Genomic DNA, 22,953 nt, shown 5'->3' on the forward strand with positions numbered 1-22,953 from the left:
CTCAGGGAAGCCTGAAAATGAGACGTTGGAGGTGGAGCCACACAGCTAGGCGCCATCTTCTGTTACACTAAAGTATTTTACATTGGTGGACTGAGCCATTGTGATTAATTCGTTTTTCTACTTTTTAAAGTTTTTTTTAAAAAAAAATAATTACAAGTTTGTTCTTTTTTTAGGAAAAAAAACTTTAAAATCAAGCGGCAAATTCCCACGTGGCCCATTTACTGCAATAAGCCACAGGAAAAAAAATTGTATAAAAAGATTTATTGAAATTCATAATTAACAAAGACATAAAACTCAAAAAGTTTGGCTCTTTGGGGAGCAAGAGGGAGAGTTCGCAACGCTTGTGCTTGCTTATATACAGATGAGAAACTGACTAGAAAACAAAGCTCTAACGCTCTAACTGAAGAGAGACATGAAATCAAATCTGTACATTCAACTAGGTACTTTGCAGTCAATTTACTGACTTTTTTTAAGAAAATACAACGTTTCTATCAGCAATCCATGCTGGTGTATGAAAAAGAGATCCGACTGGCCTGGGCATCCAGTCCTGTCTCTCCTGGTCATTAAAAGCTTTGCGAAAATCTTCCGAGCACTGTAGACCACACGTGGAAACAGATCCTCATCACCTAATATCAAGGAGTTGTTAATATACTTTTTATATATAGTATTTTACAGACCAAAATAGTACACACTTTAGTTAAAAGGGTTCAAACATTTTCTTTTTTTATTACAACTGTCAAATGCAATTCACCAGTTAACTCAGGAAATTAGGAACACTTTTTATATATATTTATAGGTATTTCCATGACTGCCGTTTACAGAGAACTGCTCTAGACACCCCACCCCCCTCAATAGTCAGAACACAAACCAACCGGGAATGGGAGTTGAACAAGGATCCTGCCGTATTCTTGAGCAGTTCCCATCCCAAGAGCTTGCCCAGCCATGCTCTACAAGATATTTTTATTTTTTCCCCAAATAAAAATTTGCAAAGTCACCCCCACGAACCAAATAAAAAGGAGAGAAGAAATTACATAGTTGGTCACTATTTACAAACAGCCAAGTAAATGTTACCGATAGGAAGTGGGAGAAAGGGGGTTTCTGGGAACGGCAGCCATTCACAAAACAGGTAACAAGAAAAAAGACTTGGTTATCAAAGTTGCTGCTGCTGCTTCCCGGCGGTGGCTGGAATGCTCCCGCGGCCAATTTTGCTGCATCCAGAAGAGAAGAAAGACTCACAATATCCCCATCAACTGGCAAAAAGGGGGGAGAAGGGGAGGAGAGAAAAAAAGAAAAGAAAAGAGGAAGCCACTGAGTCTTCCAGGCCCAAATTATCCCTCCGCCCTCCCTGCTCCAGCCATCAATTTGAATCACGGTGGGAATTTGTCTGGCTCATATTTATTTTTAAAAAGCTTTCCTTTAAAAATAATAATAATAATAATAATAATAATCCAGAGTCCAGGATGAGCCACTTCAAGAAAAACCTATCTCTTGCGTTGCTACTGCGTAAACAGGGATAACAGATTAATATTTTTTTTCCCAGAAACAAAAATGGAGCAGTCTGAGTGGCCGTTCTTTTTTTTTTTTTAATGCTATTTTAATTCCCTTGCCCATAGAATTAAGTATTTCCTTCTTGATCTCACAGCAACATTACATTCCAAGGAGGGGGGGGAGTGAGAAGGGGGTGAAAATACAGGGTATCAACAGTCAAATCACAATAGGAAATTTTAGTTTCCCTCAGAAGAGATTACGTTGCATTTAATCTTCCTCCTCGCCTTCGTCATCGGCCTCTCGTTTTCTCTTCTCCCCCCGAGCTTCTTCTGTCAAGGCAAAGGGGTGCAGGGTCAGAACGAGGGACGTCTCTCGGCCCCGCAAATACCTATTCCCCCCCCCCCCCCCGGCCTTCTGGAATCGGGGCCAAGGATTTCTGCAAAGCAACCCACTTAGGTTGCAGCTGAGTAAAGGCCAGAGCAGCTATGGGGCAAAGCAATTTCCCGCGCCAGCCAAATTCAGGCCCACTTCCACTCCCGATTTTTTAGCCTTTAAAAGAGAAGCAGACATTTTCTCAAGGTTTATTTTGCACATACCAGTTGTTGCTGCTGCTGCTTCTTCTTCCTCTTCTTCATCGTCATCTACTTCACCATCATTATAACCCTCTTCATCTTCCTGCCGGAGAGAAAGCGCAAAAGTGTTTTATTGCATCTAGAACTGGTCTAAATTATGTAGTTATCTTTAGAACAGGGGTCACCAACCTTTTGGACTTCAGAGACTAAAATTCATAATTTTAAATCCTGTGGACTGCTAATATGAATCCAGTGCGCTGCTTGCTGAAGTGCCTGGACTCCCGGTGACGGGATGGGGTCCTTCAGGCACTTAGCTTGGCCGCCTGTTTCTGCAGCCTTAAAAACACGGTATTTGGAACCATTTCCCATAGAAAACAAAACGTCAGGATCTTTCATTTTTCTCTCTGACTTTCTCTCTCATCCCTCCCCCGTGTCTCTCTCTCATCTCTCTGTCTCTTTCTCTCATCTGTCTCTCTACCTCCGTCTGCCTCTCATCTTTCTCACTCTCTCTGTCTCTCTCTCTCATTTGTCTCTTTCTCTTTCTCCCCCTTTGTCTGTCTGTGTCTATGATCACTTTCTCTCATCTCTGTATCTATTCTCTGTATCTTTCTCTCATCTGTCTCTCTACCTCCCTCTGCCTCTCATCTTTCTCATGTTTCTTTCTCATGTTTCTTTCTCATTCTCTCTCTGTCTCTCTCATTTGTCTCATTCTCTTTCTCCCCCTCTGTCTGTCTGTGTGTCTGATCACTTTCTCTCATCTCTGTATCTATTCTCTCTCTCATCTCTCTCTCTTTGTCCATCTGTCTTTCTGTCTCTCATTCTGATTCTCCAGTGCTGTTTTAGGTCTCGCGGGTGCTTCTTCAGCCTTTGTTGGTACTGGATGCATCTCGGTCGCTCGGGGAGATGCATGGCCAGCCTTCCACCCTGGGACATTGGCCCGATCCAGCTGCAGCCAATGCTCCGTATTGTAATGGGCTCCAGGAGGAAGGGGACACAGTTTTCCCCACCGTGAAGTGCGCTAGATGGAACTGTGCTGCAAGAGCAGTGGGCAGGCCATGGAGACACCAACAGCAGCGACAAAGAGAAACAGCTGGGTCGGGCCAGTCTCTCGGGGCTGGGAGGAAGTCATGACCGAGGTGCGTGGAGCACTAACAAAGGCTGGAATATGGAGTACATCTTCATCCCCTGCCCTTCCCTTCTCAAGCCAGGCAAGGAGTGACTGGGAGGTTAGGGCGAGACCAGTCGGTGGTAGGTTCAGCCAACAGGAAGCCACAGTAGGGGGATGAAAGAACCATGGATTGCTGACACTTGCTGCTTTGACCCACCTGCGCCGCCACCACCATCCCTTGCCCCAACAGCACCATTACCTCGTTCCGGCCAGCGAGGGCTGTGCAATTCCTTGCACGTTCACCACCTGTAAAGTTGCAAGCATCTCCCTCTACGGCGGAGATTTCCAACCCCACCACAAGCTGCCTGGCCAGTCCCATATTTCAGTGCTCTAGAGCAGTGTTTCCCAACCCTGGCAACTTGAAGACATCTGGACTTCAACTCCCAGAATTCCCCAGCCAGCATTCGCTGGCTGGGGATTTCTGGGAGTTGAAGTCCAGATGTCTTCAAGTTGCCAAGGTTGGGAAACACTGCTCTAGACAAGGATTGACCCACTGGTCACCCCAGAGCAGCTCCTCCGCGGACCACCAAAGTTTGGTGACCTCTGCTTTAGAAGAGGAATTGTCATAACCATATTCAGTACGGGGCAATTATCTCCTCTGGCTGATCACGGGATCAGGCCACCCCTCATTCCAAAACAAGATACCTGCAGCTGGTCTGAATCTCTTCCCCAAGTACTGCAGTCTTACCTCCTCTTCTCCACTCACGTCTTCCTCCTCTCCACTCACATCCTCCTCTTCCTCTAACTCATAGTCTCCTAACTGGGCCTCTTCATCGTAGTCCTCTTCTATAAAAAAACAACAACAGAAAAATCAAGCCAGTTGTTCGCCTTGTCCAACGAGAGAAAGTCAATTCCATTTTCTTCTGGTTCCCATGCTCAACCTTTGCTTTGTCTGTCCCAGGCCATAAAGTGTAAGAGCAACATTACAGTCAGGACTGGATGAAGTTATGAATTTTTTGCAGGAAGATTGGGGCAGTGTGTGTGCCACTGAGCATGTACAGAAATATCAAATTCCCATTCACCCTCCTTCAGCTATCTAAATGTTGGGGCTATCAACCAAGTGTCTGATTTCTGCACCACATAGATTGTGATCACCTGGAATCCATATTAAGGACAGAAACGCTACGCAAGCTACTTTAGGCTCAGAAAGAAGACAGGTTCCCCAAAACAGAAGACAGGCATTTAACGAAACGAAAGAACACAATAAAGAGCTTGTCTTCAGCCGTGAGTAAAGTTGCTTCCAGGAAACCCAAAAGGAAGACCAAGAACACTAAGCAACCTATCACATAGTTCTCCCCTTATCTCATCTCATGCAAATTGAAGGAGAAATGCTCCAAACCAGCTAAACCTATTTAAAACAGCCAAACCACCCGATGTTTTTATGGTGGAAGATAACAAGAGAAAAGAAGTGCAGGTTAGTTTCAAATATTTCTGAAGTTAAATAATCAAGAAGAATCAGAATTCTATGATGTTTGGCAAAAGGTATATATTTGGTGGGATACAAAGAAAAAGAGATAATTTTATTGTTATTTTAAATATATCAGCATTTAGTAGTTATACTGTAGTAGATGATGATTATTCACAATACAAATGTGAACTCCTTTTTTCTTCTACCCTTATTCTTTCGTCTTTTTTTTTCTTCCTTTTTTTTATTTTAGCTCAATTTAAGTTAGAATTTAAAATTTCTTACATATGTTGCTAAATATTTTAGATGTGTTCTTATTTACCACTTTATAATTGATATTTTTAAATATTTTATAGACGGTGTTAAACAACGACAAGATTATTTCTTTTCATTTTTTTAATGCTTAAATATAAAGATGACTTCTACTCCGAGCGGAGCGACTGTGGCTCCACTAAGAGTTGCATGTTATGTATGTCATGTTTGTCTATGAAATTTAATAAAAATATTTATTTTTTTAAAAAAATATTTCTGAAGTTTAATCAATGCTAAGGTACCTATCCTCTGCATATGTTTCATTTATCAACTTTATTTCTAGTAACCATGAGATGTGGTGGCGCAGTGGTTAGAGTGCAGTACTGCAACTACTTCAGCTGACTGCCAGGCACTGCTCCCTCTAAGGTGCGTGGCCGCACACCCAAAAAACGAACAACAGTCTTACTCAGGAGATAGAAACATTAGCCTCCATTGGGGTCAGAATTTGAGGATAATCTGTCTGACCAGTGCACTCCCTTAGAAGCAGATCAGGAGTCCTTTTTGAAGCTCCACAAAAAACACCTAGGGGGGAAGGGAGGTTATCCTTGACTTACAAAGGTTCATTTACTGACCGTTCAAAGTCGCGACGGCCCTGAAAAAAGTGACTTATGCCCCTTTTCCCCACTTACAACCTTCACAACAGCCCCACAATTGTGTGATCAAAACTTGGCCATTGTTTCATATTTATGGTCATTGCTGTGTCCAGCCTGAGGTCACGTGACCCCCTTTTGTGACTGTCTCACAAGCAAAGACAATAGGGGGGAGGAGCCAGATTCGCTTAAAGACTGGGTTTCTAATTGATCTATGCCCAGGCATGAAAATGTGCTGCTCAGACATTATACTTTTCCGCCCACACTGAAAAAAAATTAAGAGGGAACATTGCTGCCAGCTGCATGTAATTTGGCAGATCGAATCTCACCCCCGACTCAGCCTTCCATCCTTCTGATATGGGTAAAATGAGGCCCCAGATTGTTGTGTAAACTGCTTAGAGAGGGCTGCAAAGCACTGTGAAGTGGGATATAAATCTACAGGCTACTTCTATCTAGTATTTCAAACAACAGACTTGCAAGGAATCTGTCTCTCCAGGAACCTTAACTGCAGGACAAGGATAGAATTCCCCACCAACTACAGGCCGGTAATTCCTTACTTGCACTGTGTGATATAGGGCAGGCCACAAAAGCCAAGCATTTAAGGGAAACAGGATATTAAAAAGAGCACAGATATAAGAAGCCCCCTCTGGATTGGATCCAGAGAAGTCAATCTACTTGAGAGTCACTGATTTTCAAACCAGCAACCATGCCTAAAACGTGTTGGAATTTCAGAATCAGGGCGCAGGGTGAAGGCAGTTATTCCTGGCCTCTGCCGTCCCTTCTAAACAAGCCATTGTACATATCAGCCACTGATATGTTTCCAGTAATTTGAATAAGAGTAAAATCAACCTTTAGATACTACCTCTGCTATTCAACGGTCCTCTTACATTTCTACCCCACCATAGAAACATAGAAGACTGACGGCAGAAAAAGACCTCATGGTCCATCTAGTCTGCCCTTATACTATTTTTTGTATTTTATCTTAGGATGGATATACTGTATGTTTATCCCAGGCATGTTTAAATTCAGTGACTGTGGATTTACCAACCACGTCTGCTGGAAGTTTGTTCCAAGCATTTACTACTCTTTCAGTCAAATAATATTTTCTCATGTTGCTTTTGATCTTTCCCCCCAACTAACTTCAGATTGTGTCCCCTTGTTCTTGTGTTCACTTTCCTATTAAAAACACTTCCCTCCTGAACCTTATTTAACCCTTTAAATGTTTCGATCATGTCCCCCCTTTTCCTTCTGTCCTCCAGACTATACAGATTGAGTTCATTAAGTCTTTCCTGATACGTTTTATGCTTAAGACCTTCCACCATTCTTGTAGCCCGTCTTTGGACCCGTTCAATTTTGTCAATATCTTTTTGTAGGTGAGGTCTCCAGAACTGAACACAGTATTCCAAATGTGGTCTCACCAGCGCTCTATACAGCGGGATCACAATCTCCCTCTTCCTGCTTGTTATACCTCTAGCTATGTAGCCAAGCATCCTACTTGCTTTCCCTACCGCCTGACTGCACTGTTCACCCATTTTGAGACTGTCAGAAATCACGACCCCTAAATCCTTCTCTTCTGAAGTTTATGCTAACACAGAACTGCCAATACAATACTCAGATTGAGGACTCCTTTTCCCCAAGTGCATTATTTTACATTTGGAAAAAATTAAACTGCAGCTTCCATTGCTTTGACCATTTATCTAGTAAAGCTAAATCATTTACCATATTACAGACGCCTCCAGGAATATCAACCTTTAGATACTACCTCTGCTATTCAACGGTCCTCTTACATTTCTACCCCACCATTCCAGTGCAAGATGCCAATGTTCATCAATATTTGGTGCCAAGGAGAACTACAGGGCACTGGAATCTAGGGATTTTTCAGGATTCATCCCGCCTCCTATTTCCAGGGCAAACTGGAATGCTACAAATTGATATAGATAACTCTGTGGATGATTTCATTGCATCAAATAAGGCAGAGATATGGAGTTTTGTTCTTGGGAGTCAACCTCAAACTAGGGATCAATCTCACACACCATCCTCCTCATCATCGTCGTCGTCCAGGCCTTCCACGTAGCCTTCTGCATCCGAATCGGGGGCCTCTTTATCATTCCGATCGTAGCCATCCAGATATGTGAGTTGAGGAAGGAGTTTGAAGACATTGTCTCTGTAGTCATTCAAGTTAGTGACCTCACAATTGAAAAGGTCTAAACTCTTCAGGTTTTCTAACTTCTCCTGAAAGAAAAAGGAAGGGGGTCATTGCCAACCTTCGGCCCAACACCATTGGGTCAGAAGTATAACAAAACAAATGCTCCAAATAGATAATCAAAAGGCTTATTAGAATAGAATAGAATAGAATGGAATAGAATTCTTTATTGGCCAAGTGTGATTGGACACACAAGGAATTTGTCTTGGTGCATATGCTCTTAGTGTACATAAAAGAAAAGAGACATTTGTCAAAAATTGTGAAGTACAATGTTCCCTCGATTTTCGCGGGTTCAAACTTCGCAAATAGCCTATACCACGTTTTTTCAAAAAATATTAATTAAAAAATACTTCGCGGTTTTTTTCTATACCACGGTTTTTCCCGCCCGATGATGTCATACATCATCGCCAAACTAATATTTTTTGCAAATAAATAACAAAAAAATAATTATCGTTAATAAATAATTATGTTTATAAATATCAGGATCACTAAGTGTCTTATTCAGTACCAGTAATAATGGTGAGTACCAGTAATAATGGTGAGTAAATGGTTGTTAAGGGAATGGGAAATGGTAATTTAGGGGTTTAAAGTGTTAAGGGATGGCTTGTGATACTGTCCATAGCCAAAAATTGTGTATTTACTTCCGCATCTCTACTTCGCGGAAATTCGACTTTCGCGGGCTGTCTCAGAACGCATCCCCCGCGAAACTCTAGGGAACACTGTACAACACTTAATGGTTGTCATAGGGGGTCAAATAAGCAATGAAGAAACAATCAATATTAATAAAAATCTTAGGATACAAGCAACAGGTTTATTAACCAGAAAGCAGTCTATCTTCTCAGTCTGGTGAGGATCAGATTTGTCCTACAGGAGAGTTGGAGGTAGCCACATTCAGGTGGGCTGGATTTAAGCTTCACCTGGAGCCATAGAACATTGGGAGTCTCAGTTGTCCAAAGCCTCAATGGGAACAAACCCTGATTGCATATTCTCATGTGCCAGGAGTTTTAAATCCCATGAAGGAAGCCTCTTCCTGTGTGTTTCCAGCCTATGGACAACTTCCCTTTAAGCAAGCACCAGAGGGAGATGGAACCAATTTAGCAGATGCTCCCTTACCAAGCTATAAATAAAGTCGTATTTTATGGAACAGGAGGGGAGATTGAAGGCTAACTTCAGCCACAAAAGTTCACGGGATAACTGGACAAGTTTCACTCTGTCATCCCAACCTACCCCAGCCATGTGGAAGAAGAGGCCTTCAGGTGCTTAAATATCAGTGTATGTTAACTGAAAATATCAAACACCCAAGACTCTTCTTATCTGTTTGTGTCAGCACCGAAAAGGCTTCTATTAAAGAAAAAGGAAGATGTTTAGTCCCATTCGGTGGGGGAGAGGCTGCCAAAACTCCGTATCATAATAATACTTTTATTATTTCATCCTTAAAGATTCCTTTTTTCTTCTGTACTTTCCATCTTAAAGTGTGTTGACTTTCTCATGGACGAAGTGCGACAGAAGCTGCAATCTGGAGGCCAGAAGCAGGTCCAAAACACATGGCCAGTCGCAATGTTACTCAGTCACGGTCCAGGCAAGTTAGTCACAGGCAACACAAGACCTCCTGAGCTCCACTTTCGCTGGCAGAGGGCTGCAGGAGGCTGTCGCAGCTGAAAACGGAGCTTCAGCAGGCCATGTGTGGTCCCCCCAAGTTCTGTTTTCGCTGGCAGAGGCGCTGAGAATCCTGTGGACCAGATCTAAGCATCCCGTGGGCCGGATCTGGCATGTGGGCTTTGAGTTTCACACCCCTGAACTACAGAACAACCCCAGCAGTACGGAGAACTGATAAGCAGAGGTTACCTAAGACAATGTTTCCCAACCTTGGCAACTTATTTATTTATTTATTAATCAGATTTGTATGCCGCCCCTCTCCGCAGACTCGGGGCGGCTAAGAGCAATAATAATACAATGTAATCAAATCTAATATTTAAGTTAATTTAAAACCCCAATTTAGAAAACCTACAAGCTACTGCTATCTAGTATTTCAAACAACAGACTTGCAAGTAATCTGTCTCTCCAGGAACCTTAACTGCAGGACGAGGACAGAATTCCCCACCAACTACAGGCCGGTAATTCCTTACTTGCACTGTGTGATATAGGGCAAGCCACAAAAGCCAAGCATTTAAGGGAAACAGGATATTAAAAAGAGCACAGATATAAGAAGCCCCCTCTGGATTGGATCCAGAGAAGTCAATCTACTTGAGAATGCTGGCTGGGGAATTCTGGGAGTTGAAGTCCAGATATCTTCAAGTTGCCAAAGTTGGGAAACACTGCCCTAAGAAGTCTACGTGGACTCACCAGAGGTTCTATTGTACTAAGATCCTTTATTTTGTTGCCACTTAGGTTTAGATGTGTGAGGTTCGGACATTTTTCTGCCAATACTTCCAGTCCCCCTGAGATCCTGTTATCACTCAACTCGAGCTGAGGAGATAAATATTGAGACAATTAAAAAACACACAACTATGTTATTAATTGGCTTTCAGGTAGGCAGACTTGGCATGTATAAAATGAATGTCTCGGCTGCAGTTATAAATAAACAAAAGCGAGAAATATTATGAAATCCCTGCATTTAACACTGTACAATTAGATGTACCACATTTATTTTAAATATCCAAAGTTTTGGATCTTTTGGATCGTGACTGTGTAATCACGTAGAAACCTCTATTCAACACTGGGTTCAGTCATTATTGGGCCAGTCATGTTTTCTTCATAAAATAGGATGATCACCTACCTTCTTAAGTTTGTTTAATTTTGGTAAGTTTACAACTGAGGTGAGGCCTACATTGATTGTACTTAGTAGTTCCAACTCTTCAAATTCATCTGTGAGGCCTTCAATTTTTCCTTCATTTGACCTGCAGTTGTCAAGAACAAGTTCTTTTACCTGAATAAAAAATAAAATGAATAAGATTTCGTTATGTCATTTTCAGGTTCAGTCACCCGTGGTTACAACTTTATGACCTATAAAGCCCCTCATGGCATCGGACCAGAGTATCTCCGGGACTGCCTTCTGCCGCACGAATCCCAGCGACCGATTAGGTCCCAGAGTTGGCCTTCTCTGGGTCCCGTCAACTAAACAATGTCGTTTGGCGGGTCCCAGGGGAAGAGCCTTCTCTGTGGCGGCACCGACCATCTGGAACCAGCTCCCCCCTGAGATTAGAATTGCCCCCACCCTCCTTGCCTTTCATAAACTCCTGTTGTTGTCAGGCATGGGGGAACTGATATAACTTCCCCAGGCCTATATTGTTTATGTATGGTATGTTGCGTGCATGTTTTTTTAAATTATGGGTTTTTAGTTTTAATTATTAGATTTGTATTCTACATTGTTTTTTTCTATTACTGTTGTGAGCCGCCCCGAGTCTGCGGAAAAGGGCGGCATACAAATTTAATAAATAAATATCAGATGAAGGAATGGCACCAGCCCCAAAAGAATTGAACTTTTCAATAATTAGCATGTAACATTATCATTAGCATAACATCCTCCACCTTGAGGGGAGGCAAGGGCCCCAATCTTCAGGCCCTTCGAAAATATCCATAGAGCTGGCCCCGATGCCTGGCTTGGGGCTCAGAAAGGAGCTCAGAGCCAGGCGGCTGGCTACTGTCCTCCCCCTGCTTTTTAATTTTGAATTGTAACAAATCTGGATTTTTAAAATATATATATATATACAGTGGTACCTCATCATACGAACTTAATTGGTTCCAGGAGGAGGTTCGTAAGGTGAAAAGTTCGTAAGATGAAACAATGTTTCCCATAGGAATCAATGTAAAAGCAAATAATGCGTGCAAATCCTTCAGGAAAATCCCAAACTTTAGAAGGGAGGCGAACAGAGGGCAGGGAGGAGCAGCTAAAGGGGGTGGGTGGAAGAAGCAAGGCTAGGCTAAAGGGTGAGTGGGAAGGAAGAAACGCAAGGGGGGGCGCCCCTCTCTTTTCTTTCTTAAAAAGACACCCTTTCAGTTCCTTTGCAAGCACCTTGTTCTCGGCAAAATTTTCCTACTCCAAGCAGCCCCTCCCTCCTCCCTTTTCTTTCTTAAAAAGACACCCTTTCAGTTCCTTTGCAAGCACCTTGTTCTCGGCAAAAATTTTCCTACTCCAAGCAGCCCCTCCCTCCTCCCTTTTCTTTCTTAAAAAGACACCCTTTCAGTTCCTTTGCAAGCACCTTGTTCTCGGCAAAATTTTCCTACTCCAAGCAGCCCCTCCCTCCTCCCTTTTCTTTCTTAAAAAGACACCCTTTCAGTTCCTTTGCAAGCACCTTGTTCTCGGCAAAAATTTTCCTACTCCAAGCAGCCCCTCCCTTTTCTTTCTTCAAAAAAAGGGGGGGGGGAAAGAAACCCCTTCATCCCAGCAGCAGCTGCTTGGGTTCGTAAGGTGAAAATAGTTCGGAAGAAGAGGCAAAAAAATCTTAAAACACCAGGTTCGTATCTTGAAAAGTTCGTTAGAAGAGGCGTTCGTAAGATGAGGTACCACTGTATATATATTCCGTTTTTATGTTTTAATATTTTATCTGCACACCGCCTACAGTTCCTCTGTGAGAGAGATGGGAGCTTTCTAAATGGATAAATAAATAGGCATTTAGCATATCAGAGTAATTTATAAGATTTTTGACTCTCTGATCTACTCCAGGCTTGCTTCAAGCCAAACCCACCAACAGTATTTTGGGGGAAATCCCACTAAATTTAAGAGGATTAAATTCCAAAGTGACCAAAGAATTGCATGAACATTTCAAGCTAGAGCGGAGTCACTATGGTGGAAGGTGGGAACACACAGAGTTATTTCGCTTCAAAACAATTCTCTCCATTGGCCTATGGCCAACATACACAGTATGAAAAAAAATGGACGGACCTAAACAGAAATACCAACGAGTGTAACTGGATGCAATACAAGTAATCCTTGACTTACAACCATTCTTTTAATGATTGTTCAGTTACAACAGCACAAGGACTTATGATCAGCCACCCCGAGTCTACGGAGAGGGGCGGCATACAAATCTAATAAAATAAAAATAAAATAAATAAATCAATTTTTAGCCCTGATGGCATAGTGGTTAGAGTGCAGTACTGCAGGTTACTTCTGCTGACCGCCAGCTGACTGCAATTTAGTAGATTGAATCTCATCAGGTTCAAGGTTGACTCGACCTTTCATCCTTCCGAAGTGAGTAAAATGAGGACCCAGATTGTGGAGGGAATTAGGCTGACTCTGTAAACCGCTTTGGTAGGGCTGTAAAGCACTATGAAGCTGTATATAAGTCTAAGGGCTCTCATTATTGCTAGTTTTCACTTATGTCCATTTGTAGCATCCCCATTTTCCTGCTTGGCTAGTTGCCCCATCCCAGGGTCCTATGATCATAGTTGCAACCTTCCCAGCTGGCTTCCAACAAGCAAAGTCAATGGGAAAAGCCAGTTTAATGACCGCATTTACTTAACAGCTAAAATCATTCTCTTAACATTTATCACTTTATCACCTCGAGGTTCGACTACTGCAATGCTCTCTACATGGGGCTACCTCTGAAGAGTGTTCGGAAATTGCAAACTGTGCAGAACACAGTCGCGCGAGCGGTCATGGGTCTGCCCAGGCATGCCCATGTCTCTCCAACACTTCGCGGTCTGCACTGTCTGGCAATTGGTTTCCGGACTCAATTCAAAGTGCTGGTTACATGGCATTGGACCAAATTACCTGCGGGACCGCCTCCTGCCGCATCTAATCCCAGCATCCGGTTAGCTCCCAGAGTCGGCCTTCTCCAGGTCCCGTCAACTAGACAATGTCACTTGGCGGGGCCTAGAAGAAGAGCCTTCTCTGTGGGGGACCCTGCCCTCTGGAACCAGCTCCCCCTGGGAGATTCATACTGCCCCCACCCTCCTTGCTTTTTGTAAGTCTTAAGACTCATTTATGTCGCCAGGCTTGGAGCCATTAGACTCTAGGCCCCTGGGCAATGAATGATTGTATGGTCGTTGTATGAATGAGTGCGATTCATTTTAATATAGCTAGGAATTTTAAATAGTTATGCAATTTTTAATTTAATTGGATTGATTTTCATTTCTAACTTCCTGTGTTTTTTTGTTATAAGCCACCCCGAGTCTTTGGGGAGGGGCAGCACAGAAATCCAATAAATTTATTCGACTTCCATGCCGCCCAATCGCAAAGGACTCAGGGCGGTTTACAAAATGATAATAAAAATATTAAAAATGCAAAACAATAGGAAAAGTCAAATATATTTAAAACTAACCCCATGATAAAACGCATTTATTATAAAAAGACATAATCACATACATACACACCATTCATACAGTTTGGCCATGAAATTTGTACAATTCGTGGTCCCGAGGCCTGCCAGCAGAGCCAGGCCTCCGTGGCCTTATGGAAGGTCAGTAGGATGGGAGCAGTATGGAAGTCGGGGGGTAGTTGGTTCCATAGAGCCGGGGCAGCCACAGAGAAGGCCCTCCCACGTGGTCCCGCCAACCTGCATTGCTTAGTCGATGGGACCTGGAGGAGGCCAACTTTGTGTATTTTTTTTTTTTATTATTTTATTGAATTTTCAAAAGGACAAACAAGGACTGGGAGGTATGTGTAATAAATTAATAAACAAACAAACATCTTTGGCAAAAAAGGTCATAAATGGGGCAAAACTCACTTAACAACTGCCTTGCTTAACAACAGAAATTTGGGGCTCAACTGCAGTCGTAAGTCGAGGACTACCTGTACTGACTTAGACTACCTTTGCTGCATTAAAAAATATGTGTTTTTAGGCCAGGTTCGCCATCTCAGTGAGTTTCCAAAGTCGACTTTTATGAGAATAAAATTAAGTCTTTCTCCCGTGGCTGCCATCTCCTGTACTCAGATAACGAATCCTATAAGCCCCCTTCCTGCCTTGGTTGAATGGCTGATACCGGTACTGCTGTAACTCCAAACAAACAGTCTTGATTAATGGAAAGGAATTCCAAATGAACGTGAAAGGGAGAGTCGTCCAATCACTTGCAAAGAAAACTTTGCTGCAGTTTCAACTAATCCAGGTTCAGAGGGCAACTTAACAAAATCATTAGCTAGCTCGACTATTTCAGAGTCTCTGTGTTGGCGGACAGCTGCTCTCCCCCTCCCCCCTTCAAAATAAAGACTTTTACAACTTACGGTAATGGTAAATCCCAGAATTGTGTTCCTTAGTTGACCTCAACTAATTCCACAAATGGGATTCTCTGGAACTTTTAACAGAATAAGAGAGTTGGAAGGGACCTTGGAGATCGTCTAAGTTCAAACTCCTGCACAAGCAGGAGACTTTTTTGTGGCGAAAACTTTTTGTGGTTTCCCCAATTGCACGCATTATTTGCTTTTACATTGATTACTAAGGGAAAAAATGCTTCTTCTTACAAGCTTTTCTACTTAAGAACCTGGTCACGGAACGAATTAAGTTAGTCAGTAGAGGTTCCTCTGTATTGGAATGCTACTATCCTGTCACCCCTGGTACTTCTTTTCACTAGAGAAACCTAATTCCTGCAACCGTTCCTCATATGTTTTAGCCTCCAGTCCTCTAAATCAGTATTTTCCAACCTTGACAACTTGAAGATATTTGGACTTCAACTCCCAGAATTCTGGGAGTTGAAGTCCAGATATCTTCAAGTTGCCAAGGTTGGGAAACACTACTCTAAATCAGAGGTCCCCAACCGCCGGTCCGCGGACCGGGACCGGGCCGTTGGGGCTTTTCAGCCGGTCCGCGGCGCCAGGGCCCCCTCGGCCTTTCCGCACCACCAGCGGCGCTCCCCCCGCCAGCCAGCCAAGCCCCGCGCCCACCGGAACCGGCTCCTCGCTCTCCCCCCGCCGCCCGCCGCGTTTGCAGGAGGTGGGGAGGGTTGGGCGGCCCGCCAAGGCCAGGAGGGACGCCGCTGCCCCCCCTTCCCTCTCTCCGCCCGCCGCTGCGCCTCCTTGACGCCGAGAGGAAATGCCGGCAAAGGCTTTCCTCAGCGGAGGCCGGCGAAGGTGATATTGAATGTCGGGGGAGAACGGGCGGTTGCACGCGCTCCCTATCTCCCTGCTAGCCCACTCGGAATATTCAAAATAAGAAAAACCTTTGCCGGCGAAGGCTTTTCTTATTTTGAATATTCCGAGTGGGCTAGCAGGGGGATAGGGAGCGCGCGCAACCGCCCGTTCTCCCCCGACATTCAATATCACCTTTGCCGGCCCCGCCTCTCCTGCAAACCCCCTTGCTGAGAGCCCGGGGCGAAAGTGCTCTCGCAAAGGTGAGGCGGGCAGGGCGTGCGCGCGTCATCGCTGAGAAGAACGGAGAGAGAACGAGAGTGAGTGAGAGCAACAGACAGCAAGATAGAGAGAAAGTGAGAAAGGGGGGGAGAGAAAGAGATAGCAAGAGAGAGAACAAGAGAGAGAAAGAGCGTGAGAAAGAAAACAAGAAAGAGAGAGAGAGAAAGCAAAAGAGACAGAAAGAAAACAAGAGAGATAAAGTGAGAAGAAGAGAGAAAGAGGGGGAGAGAGAGAGAAAGAGAGAGGGGGGGAGAGAGAGAAAGAGAGGGAGAGGGAGAAAGAGAGAGGGAGAGGGGGGAGAGATAGCAAGAGAGGGAGAGAGGGAAAGGGGGAGAGAGGGGGGAGAGAAAGAGAGAGGGAGAGAGAGAGGAGATAAAGGAAGAGGAGAGAGAGAAAGGAAGAGAAAGAAAGAAAGAGGGATAGAAAGAGAGAGAGAGTGAGAGATGCTCAGTGAGCCTTTCTTTGAAGTTGCCTTTCTTTCTTTCTTTCTTGCTTTCTTTCTTGCTCTTTTTCTTTCTCTCTTTTACCTTCCCTTCCTCTATTTCTTCTTTTCTTTCTCCTTCCTACCTTCTTCCCTTACTCTCCCCTTTCATAAGTTTCCTTGCTTCCTTCCTCTGTTCCTGTCCCTTCCCCCTTTCTTTCTTTCTTTCTTTCCTTCCTTTCCTCCCTCCATTTCTTGCTTTCCTTTTCCTCCCTCCCTTCTTTCCTCCCTCATTCCCTTCTTTCACTCCTTCCTCTCTTACTCTCCCCTTTCACACCTTTCCTTGCTTCCTTTGCACCCTTCTTTTGTTCCTGTCCCTTCCCTCTTTCCTTCCTTCCTTCCCACCCTCCGTCCATTCATTCACCCATTCCTCTCTTGATCGCCCCTTTTACGGCGCCGCTGACAGCTAGCTCCCCCCCCCCCACCGGGCCATGGAAAACTGGTCTAGCTTAAAGCCGGTCCCTGGTGCAAAAAAGGTTGGGGACCTCTGCTCTAAATCATCTTTGTTGCTTTTCTCGGCACTCTTTTGAGAGTATCAACATCTTTTTTCTACCATGGTGAGCAAAACAGGCTGCAGTATTCCAGGTGTGGCCTTGCTTAGGCCTTATGAAGCAGTAGAAACACTTCACACGGTCTTGATTCTATCCCTGTTAGCAGAACCTAGGGTTGCATTGGCTTTTCGCGTGTTTTCTCACCGAAACTTGCCGTTCCATATGTCAGGTCACTTCTCACCTTTTGTCTTCTGCATTTTGGAGTTATCAAGATACTAACATTAACAGACAGAATACTTGCATGTTTTTCAGGAATTTGAAATGCTTGGGCTTTATTCTTCTTGCTTGCATCTCCCTATGTAAAGTGCTAATTGAATTAGATGATAGCACATAAATAGTGATATTAAAAATGGAAAAATGAAACCTGAAACATAAATAGTGACAAACACTAGGTTTGCAGGGCTAGGATTCTCCCTCTTTCTGTTCTCAGGAAAATCAGATGAGGGACGGCCTGTGTGCTGTCTCAACGTAAGAAATTTAGTCTAATAGTTATCATCATCATCTTCTTCTTTTAATGACTCCATAATCCCTTGTCGGGTGGAGTTTGGGCAACTGAATGGAGCTGAGTAGTTATTGGCCGGATGTCTTTCTTGTCACTAATGTGGAGGTTTCCCCCCCTGTTCTGCCGGCTCCTGGCACGAGCCTTCAATTAAATGTAAAAGTAGCAAACACACACACGCACACACACAGGACAGGGCAACAATAGTTTCTTTATCCAAAGAAAAATAGAAGAAAAACCCTCTTTTGAATTCAAAGGGCTCACTTGTAAAAACAAACAACTTGAATGCAGGGACATAACAAAAACAACAAACTTAAGTCCATTAACCAGTAGCTGTGATTTCGTCACAGCTATTCCTTTTCAGACTTTGTAAATCCACTATGATTTATGGTCAGAGTCCTGGGAAAATCCGGAACGGCAATGCAAACTCCACAAGCACGATCAGATAATCTTCCACACTGCGAGGCTGGCACACTGTCCATTTAACAGCAGCCCTAATTACTTGAACCCCACCCAACCACAGGTGGACTCAATTATCTCCTGTAATATCTGCATAGCTGCTCTCTCCTATGCATAGCTCTACGCATGCGTGGGTCTATCACAGCTTCCCCATCTCAGTCTATTGAAGATAAGGAAGATGATGACTGTCTTCTTCCTGGGCTGCCTGCCAGGCCCCCCCTCTGAAGGTCCCATCTCACAGACACTCCCTTCTTCAGAGGATAATTCGCTTCTCGAAGCTGTCCGCAGCAAAACAGGTCTGTGACATTTGGATGTTTCACCCACATCCACCCCCACAGTCCTTGGGGCAGGAGCTGGGCCAGAGCTAACCACAACACCCCCTCAGCAGATATTATTATTATTATTATTATTATTATTATTATTATTATTATTAATAATAATTAGATTTGTATGCCGCCCCTCTCCGCAGACTCGGGGCAGCTCACAACAACAATAAAACAATGTACAACAAATCTAATAATTTAAAAATCACTAAAAAAACCCTTATTTAAAAACAAAAACATCCACACAAACATACCATGCATAAACTGTATAGGCCCGGGGGAGATGTCTCAATTCCCCCATGCCTGACGGCAGAGGTGGGTTTTAAGGAGTTTACGAAAGGCAAGGAGGGTGGGGGCAGTTCTAATCTCCGGGGGGGGGGGAACTGGTTCCAGAGGGTCAGGGCCGCCACAGAGAAGGCTCTTCCCCTGGGTCCCGCCAAACGAGATATATTCTCATTGTGTCCAGAGAAATTTCTGCCTCTACCTAGGACCGAACTTACAACCTTCTGATTGTGAGGCGAGAGCTCCATCTTCAGGCCACCACACCATCCATTTAGATAAATAATGGGATGGGGGAACCAAACTTCCTTTAAGGCACCAAAGCGCATAGGATGGGAGTAATCTTATGTGGAGGAGCTGCCAACCTCTAAATTGTTAATACACTGGTAGTCCTCAAATTACAACTGGGATGCAGTCTGCCTAATAGTCATAAGTCTGCCTAATAGTCATAAGTCGTAACAGGTGTAAAATGAGTTGGTCATGGGAGGGACTCAATTTCACTTTTGGAATGCAAGATACTTGAAAAGGCACTAAGTCACCATATGGCCCTTTTTTATTTTGCCAATCCAGAGGAACAAAGAACAGCTGGGATGCCACCAACTCTTCGACTAGGAAATAAAATTGTCTTTATTCAACCCTTCTGTCTACAGTTGACTTGCTCATCTATTTCAACTTAACGGTCCCTCCTTTCTATTAATTAAATCGAACTGTTTAATTGAACTAATTGAATTGAATTAACATGAACTGAAAGAGGTTTGTATGCTTTGTTTCCAGAGCATGCAGTTTTCACGTTGCCTTGAAGTTTCGCTTTCTTGAATTGTTCATTTTGTTTCTAGATTTTAAACACCACGAAAACAATACGGTAATTACTCAATGTTATTAAGAGAAAGCAGCTTGGTCTAATACAGTGATGGCGAATCTATGGCATGTGTGCCACATCTGGCACGCGGAGCCATATCTGCTGGCACATGAATCGTTGCCCTAGCTCCAATGTGCATGTGTGTGCTGGCAAGCTGATTTTTGACTCACAACAGAGGCTCTGGGAGCATGTTTTTGGCTCCCAGGGAGTCTTCAGGAGGATTGGGCAGGGTGTTTTTATCCTCCCCCAGCTCTAGGGAAGCCTTTGGATCTTGGGGAGGGTGAAACATGAACCTTCTGGGCCCACCAGAAGTTGGGAAACAGGCCATTTCTGGCCTCGGGGGGGGGGGGGGATCGTCATGAATTCTCCCTCCCTCAATCAATGAAAGAGAAGTGCCAAAGTCCAGCACAGAACTTTGTATCACACTCTGCAACTTTCCTATTTGAGATTTAGATGAAAAACTGGAGGGAATGCTTACTCTGGAAGCCTTTCCCTTAACAGCAGTTTGTTTAGTGACCATTCAAAGTTACAAATGGCACTGACTCATGACCATTTTTCACACTTATGACCGCTGCATTGTCCCCATGGTCACGTGATCAAAATTCAGATGCTTGGCAACTGATTCATATGACGGTTGCTGTGTCCAAGGTCATGTGATCCCCTTTTGCGACTCTGACTATTATCACTTAATAACTCCGGTAAGAAATGCTGTAAAATGGGGCAAATTCCACGTAACTAATGTCTCATTTAACAACAGAAATTTTGGTCTCGCTTGTGGTCAAACTCAAGGACTATGACCACTGCTATAATTGACTACCTCAATTCTGCTGTAATTGACTACCTCAATTCTGCTGTAATTGACTACCTCAATTCTGCTGTAATTGACTACCTCAATTACAGCAGAATCAGTGGGAAGACAGAAAAAAACAGACATAAGGCTGGAAAAAGATTTTGGAATAATAGTTGCTTGGAGACTGACTTCAAGTCTGCAGTATAACATGGTTGTAAAAAAAAGTCACATGTAATTTTAATTTATGTTAATAAAACCACCTGAATAATCCCATTTTGGGAACCACACTTAAAGAAGGGTACATGCATGGAAATCAAAGGGAGATTCTGAGGATGGAGATAAGAATCTAAATCACACAAGGAGAAATTAATGCAACTCTTAGTAACAAGCTTTAAAAAGAGAAGACAAGGGAAAATCTAATAGTAATCAAATAATTTTTCAAATAATTCAATGTCTGTCACACAGAAAAATATGATTTCTTTAAATTCTGGAGAAAAGAACAATGAGTGGATGAAAATTACAATACTGTAATTCCAATGGACTATTGGGAAAGAAAACTGCCAATAGTAAGAGTCGCTTGACAAGGGCCATCCCATGCAGATACTAGATACCAGACGTCAGGGACATTTTAATCTGGATTTCTACAATCAAGCCGTGGGTTGGACTTGAGGGTTTCCAAGGCAATCAATCCCATATCTGTCAGCCTGTAAGGGTAGATGCTATACAGAAGAATGCAAATCAAGCTATTAGTAATGACACTCTAATTCTCCCAGCCCTTTTAAGACCACCAAAGCAGCATATAAAAAAAGCACCATTTGCATTATAACTTAAGTGGTTGCACACTTGGTCTTCTCTGTGCTAAATCTCACTTGTTTCTTCAATATTGTACAGTATAGCTAGAGATGGCCTGCTGAAGTGGAACGGTGATGTGTGCTCACACCTTTGGCTCTGAGTGCTAACGGAGTCCAGCAGTTCTGCTACTGCACCTGGGCAGGTAGCGAAATCGCGCGCGGACACGCAGGTGCACCCAGGGCGCGCACACGTCACCGTTCCACCTTAGCAGCCCACTGTGCATAGCCCATGAAACTGTTCGCCAAAATCAAGATGTGGGAAGAAGGGCAGCCCATGGCTTGCCTCTGCTTACAAAAGCCTGTTCCGCAACACTTGTAGCGTTTGTGGTTCTTCCTCCCTTCCTCTTCTGCTATTGCTGTTATTGCAACGCAATTGGTGTACGCTCCCTTATGGGCAGCCAGAATTGCCACTCTTAGCTACCCGTGAGGCTTCTATGGTAGCTGAAACAATTCCACTCTGGCTCACAAGGATGGAAGGAGGCTATGACTCACTAGGACTGGCTGACCATAGAAACACCTTTTCTACTATTTCTGTTAAGCATCTACAGGGCCTCACCAAACCCTGGGATTGGAAGGATCTTGGAAGTCCCCACCACAGACAGAATCCCCAAACTGTCCTCAACGAATTATTATCCAACCTTGGCTTAAAAGGTTCCAGAGATGGAGTCCCCAAGAGTCCACCCAGGGCTCCAAGGAGTCAACCTATTCTCCAAAGCACCTGAGGGTAAGACAAGAAGCAATGTGTGAAATCTTAACAAGGAGAGAAGCAACTTAGGACCAAGGAGAAAATTCCTGACAGAACAACGAATGAATCCGTGGAACAGCCTGCCACCAGAAGTTGTGAATGCTCCAACACTGGAAGTTTTTTAAGAAGATGTTGGATACCCATTTGTCTGAAGTAATGTAGGGTTTCCTGCCTAAGCGGGCAGTTGTACTAGAAGACCTCCAAGGTCCCTTCCAACCCTGTTGTTATTATTTATTTATTTATTTATTTATTGGATTTGTATGCCGCCCCTCTCCGTAGACTCGGGGCGGCTAACAACAGTAATAAAAAAAACATTATAATAATTAAGAAGAGCCCTCACAGCCAAGAACTGTTATGGGAGCTGGGGGGAAAATACTTATTTGTTCCAAAGGTTTTGGATGTGTAAAGCAGTGTCATGTATTGTTTACATGCAGATCAACCAATACATCCCTTGCTGAATATTTTTAGTTTGGTCTACAGTTAATGGCTTTTCTGCTGGCTGTTTGCAGTTATTTTGATACTATTTTTTGTTAGATTACAGCTTTGTTTTCAAGTTGTTTATTTAGTGAACTCTTCTGAGTCCACCTGGTGGAAAGAATTTAAGCTTGTGAAATTACATGATTTGGTGATCCGGAGGTTTGTATCTTATTTGCATTCACAGAAGACTGAATTCTCAATTGTTTTTTCATGATATAGTTAACCAATGTCTTTTGTAAATCAGCAGGATTACAAGAGTGGTGGGATAATCCTGTACACAGCTTTGGAAGCAAGTCTCAATGAATTCAAGATTTATTGCCAGAAAACTTATAAGAATGAGAAGGACAGTTATGAGTAATACAGAAAAAGTTTTAAAAAAAAATAGCAAATTTTACTTTACCACAAAGCCAGGAATTAACACAGATGGCCTCATGCCCTAGACAGAGACTAAGTATTGTACCGTAATTTACACCTTTGGTTCTGAGAGCAATCCTCTTAATGTTCAGCAAAAATTACATGAGAATGGTGTTCATTTTTTCAATTGCCTAAGGATTTCACCTGATTTCTATTAAATCGTTTGCATGCATTTTTATCTATCATTGCAAAAATATCCCCAC

At 43.4% G+C, this 22,953-nt stretch overlaps 1 protein-coding gene across 2 annotated transcripts in view; it reads right to left on the reverse strand.

The window, feature by feature from the left end:
- Positions 1 to 246: 246 nt before the first annotated feature.
- Positions 247 to 22,953, reverse strand: part of ANP32A (acidic nuclear phosphoprotein 32 family member A) — a 25,295-nt gene continuing 2,588 nt past the window's right edge. Inside the window, exons 2-7 of one of the 2 annotated variants that reach the window (XM_070762752.1) lie at positions 10,515 to 10,664; positions 10,082 to 10,204; positions 7,569 to 7,767; positions 3,917 to 4,014; positions 2,085 to 2,163; positions 247 to 1,817 (exon numbers count right to left, since the gene is read on the reverse strand). In XM_070762752.1, the coding sequence (XP_070618853.1) occupies positions 1,756 to 1,817; positions 2,085 to 2,163; positions 3,917 to 4,014; positions 7,569 to 7,767; positions 10,082 to 10,204; positions 10,515 to 10,664 (711 nt within the window). In that variant the 3' untranslated portion in view covers positions 247 to 1,755. The remainder of the gene's footprint in view (positions 1,818 to 2,084; positions 2,164 to 3,916; positions 4,015 to 7,568; positions 7,768 to 10,081; positions 10,205 to 10,514; positions 10,665 to 22,953) is intronic. The other variant, XM_070762753.1, reaches the window with a different exon arrangement.

This window comes from Erythrolamprus reginae, chromosome 10 (assembly GCF_031021105.1).
Source record: "Erythrolamprus reginae isolate rEryReg1 chromosome 10, rEryReg1.hap1, whole genome shotgun sequence".
Lineage (NCBI taxonomy): Eukaryota > Metazoa > Chordata > Lepidosauria > Squamata > Dipsadidae > Erythrolamprus > Erythrolamprus reginae.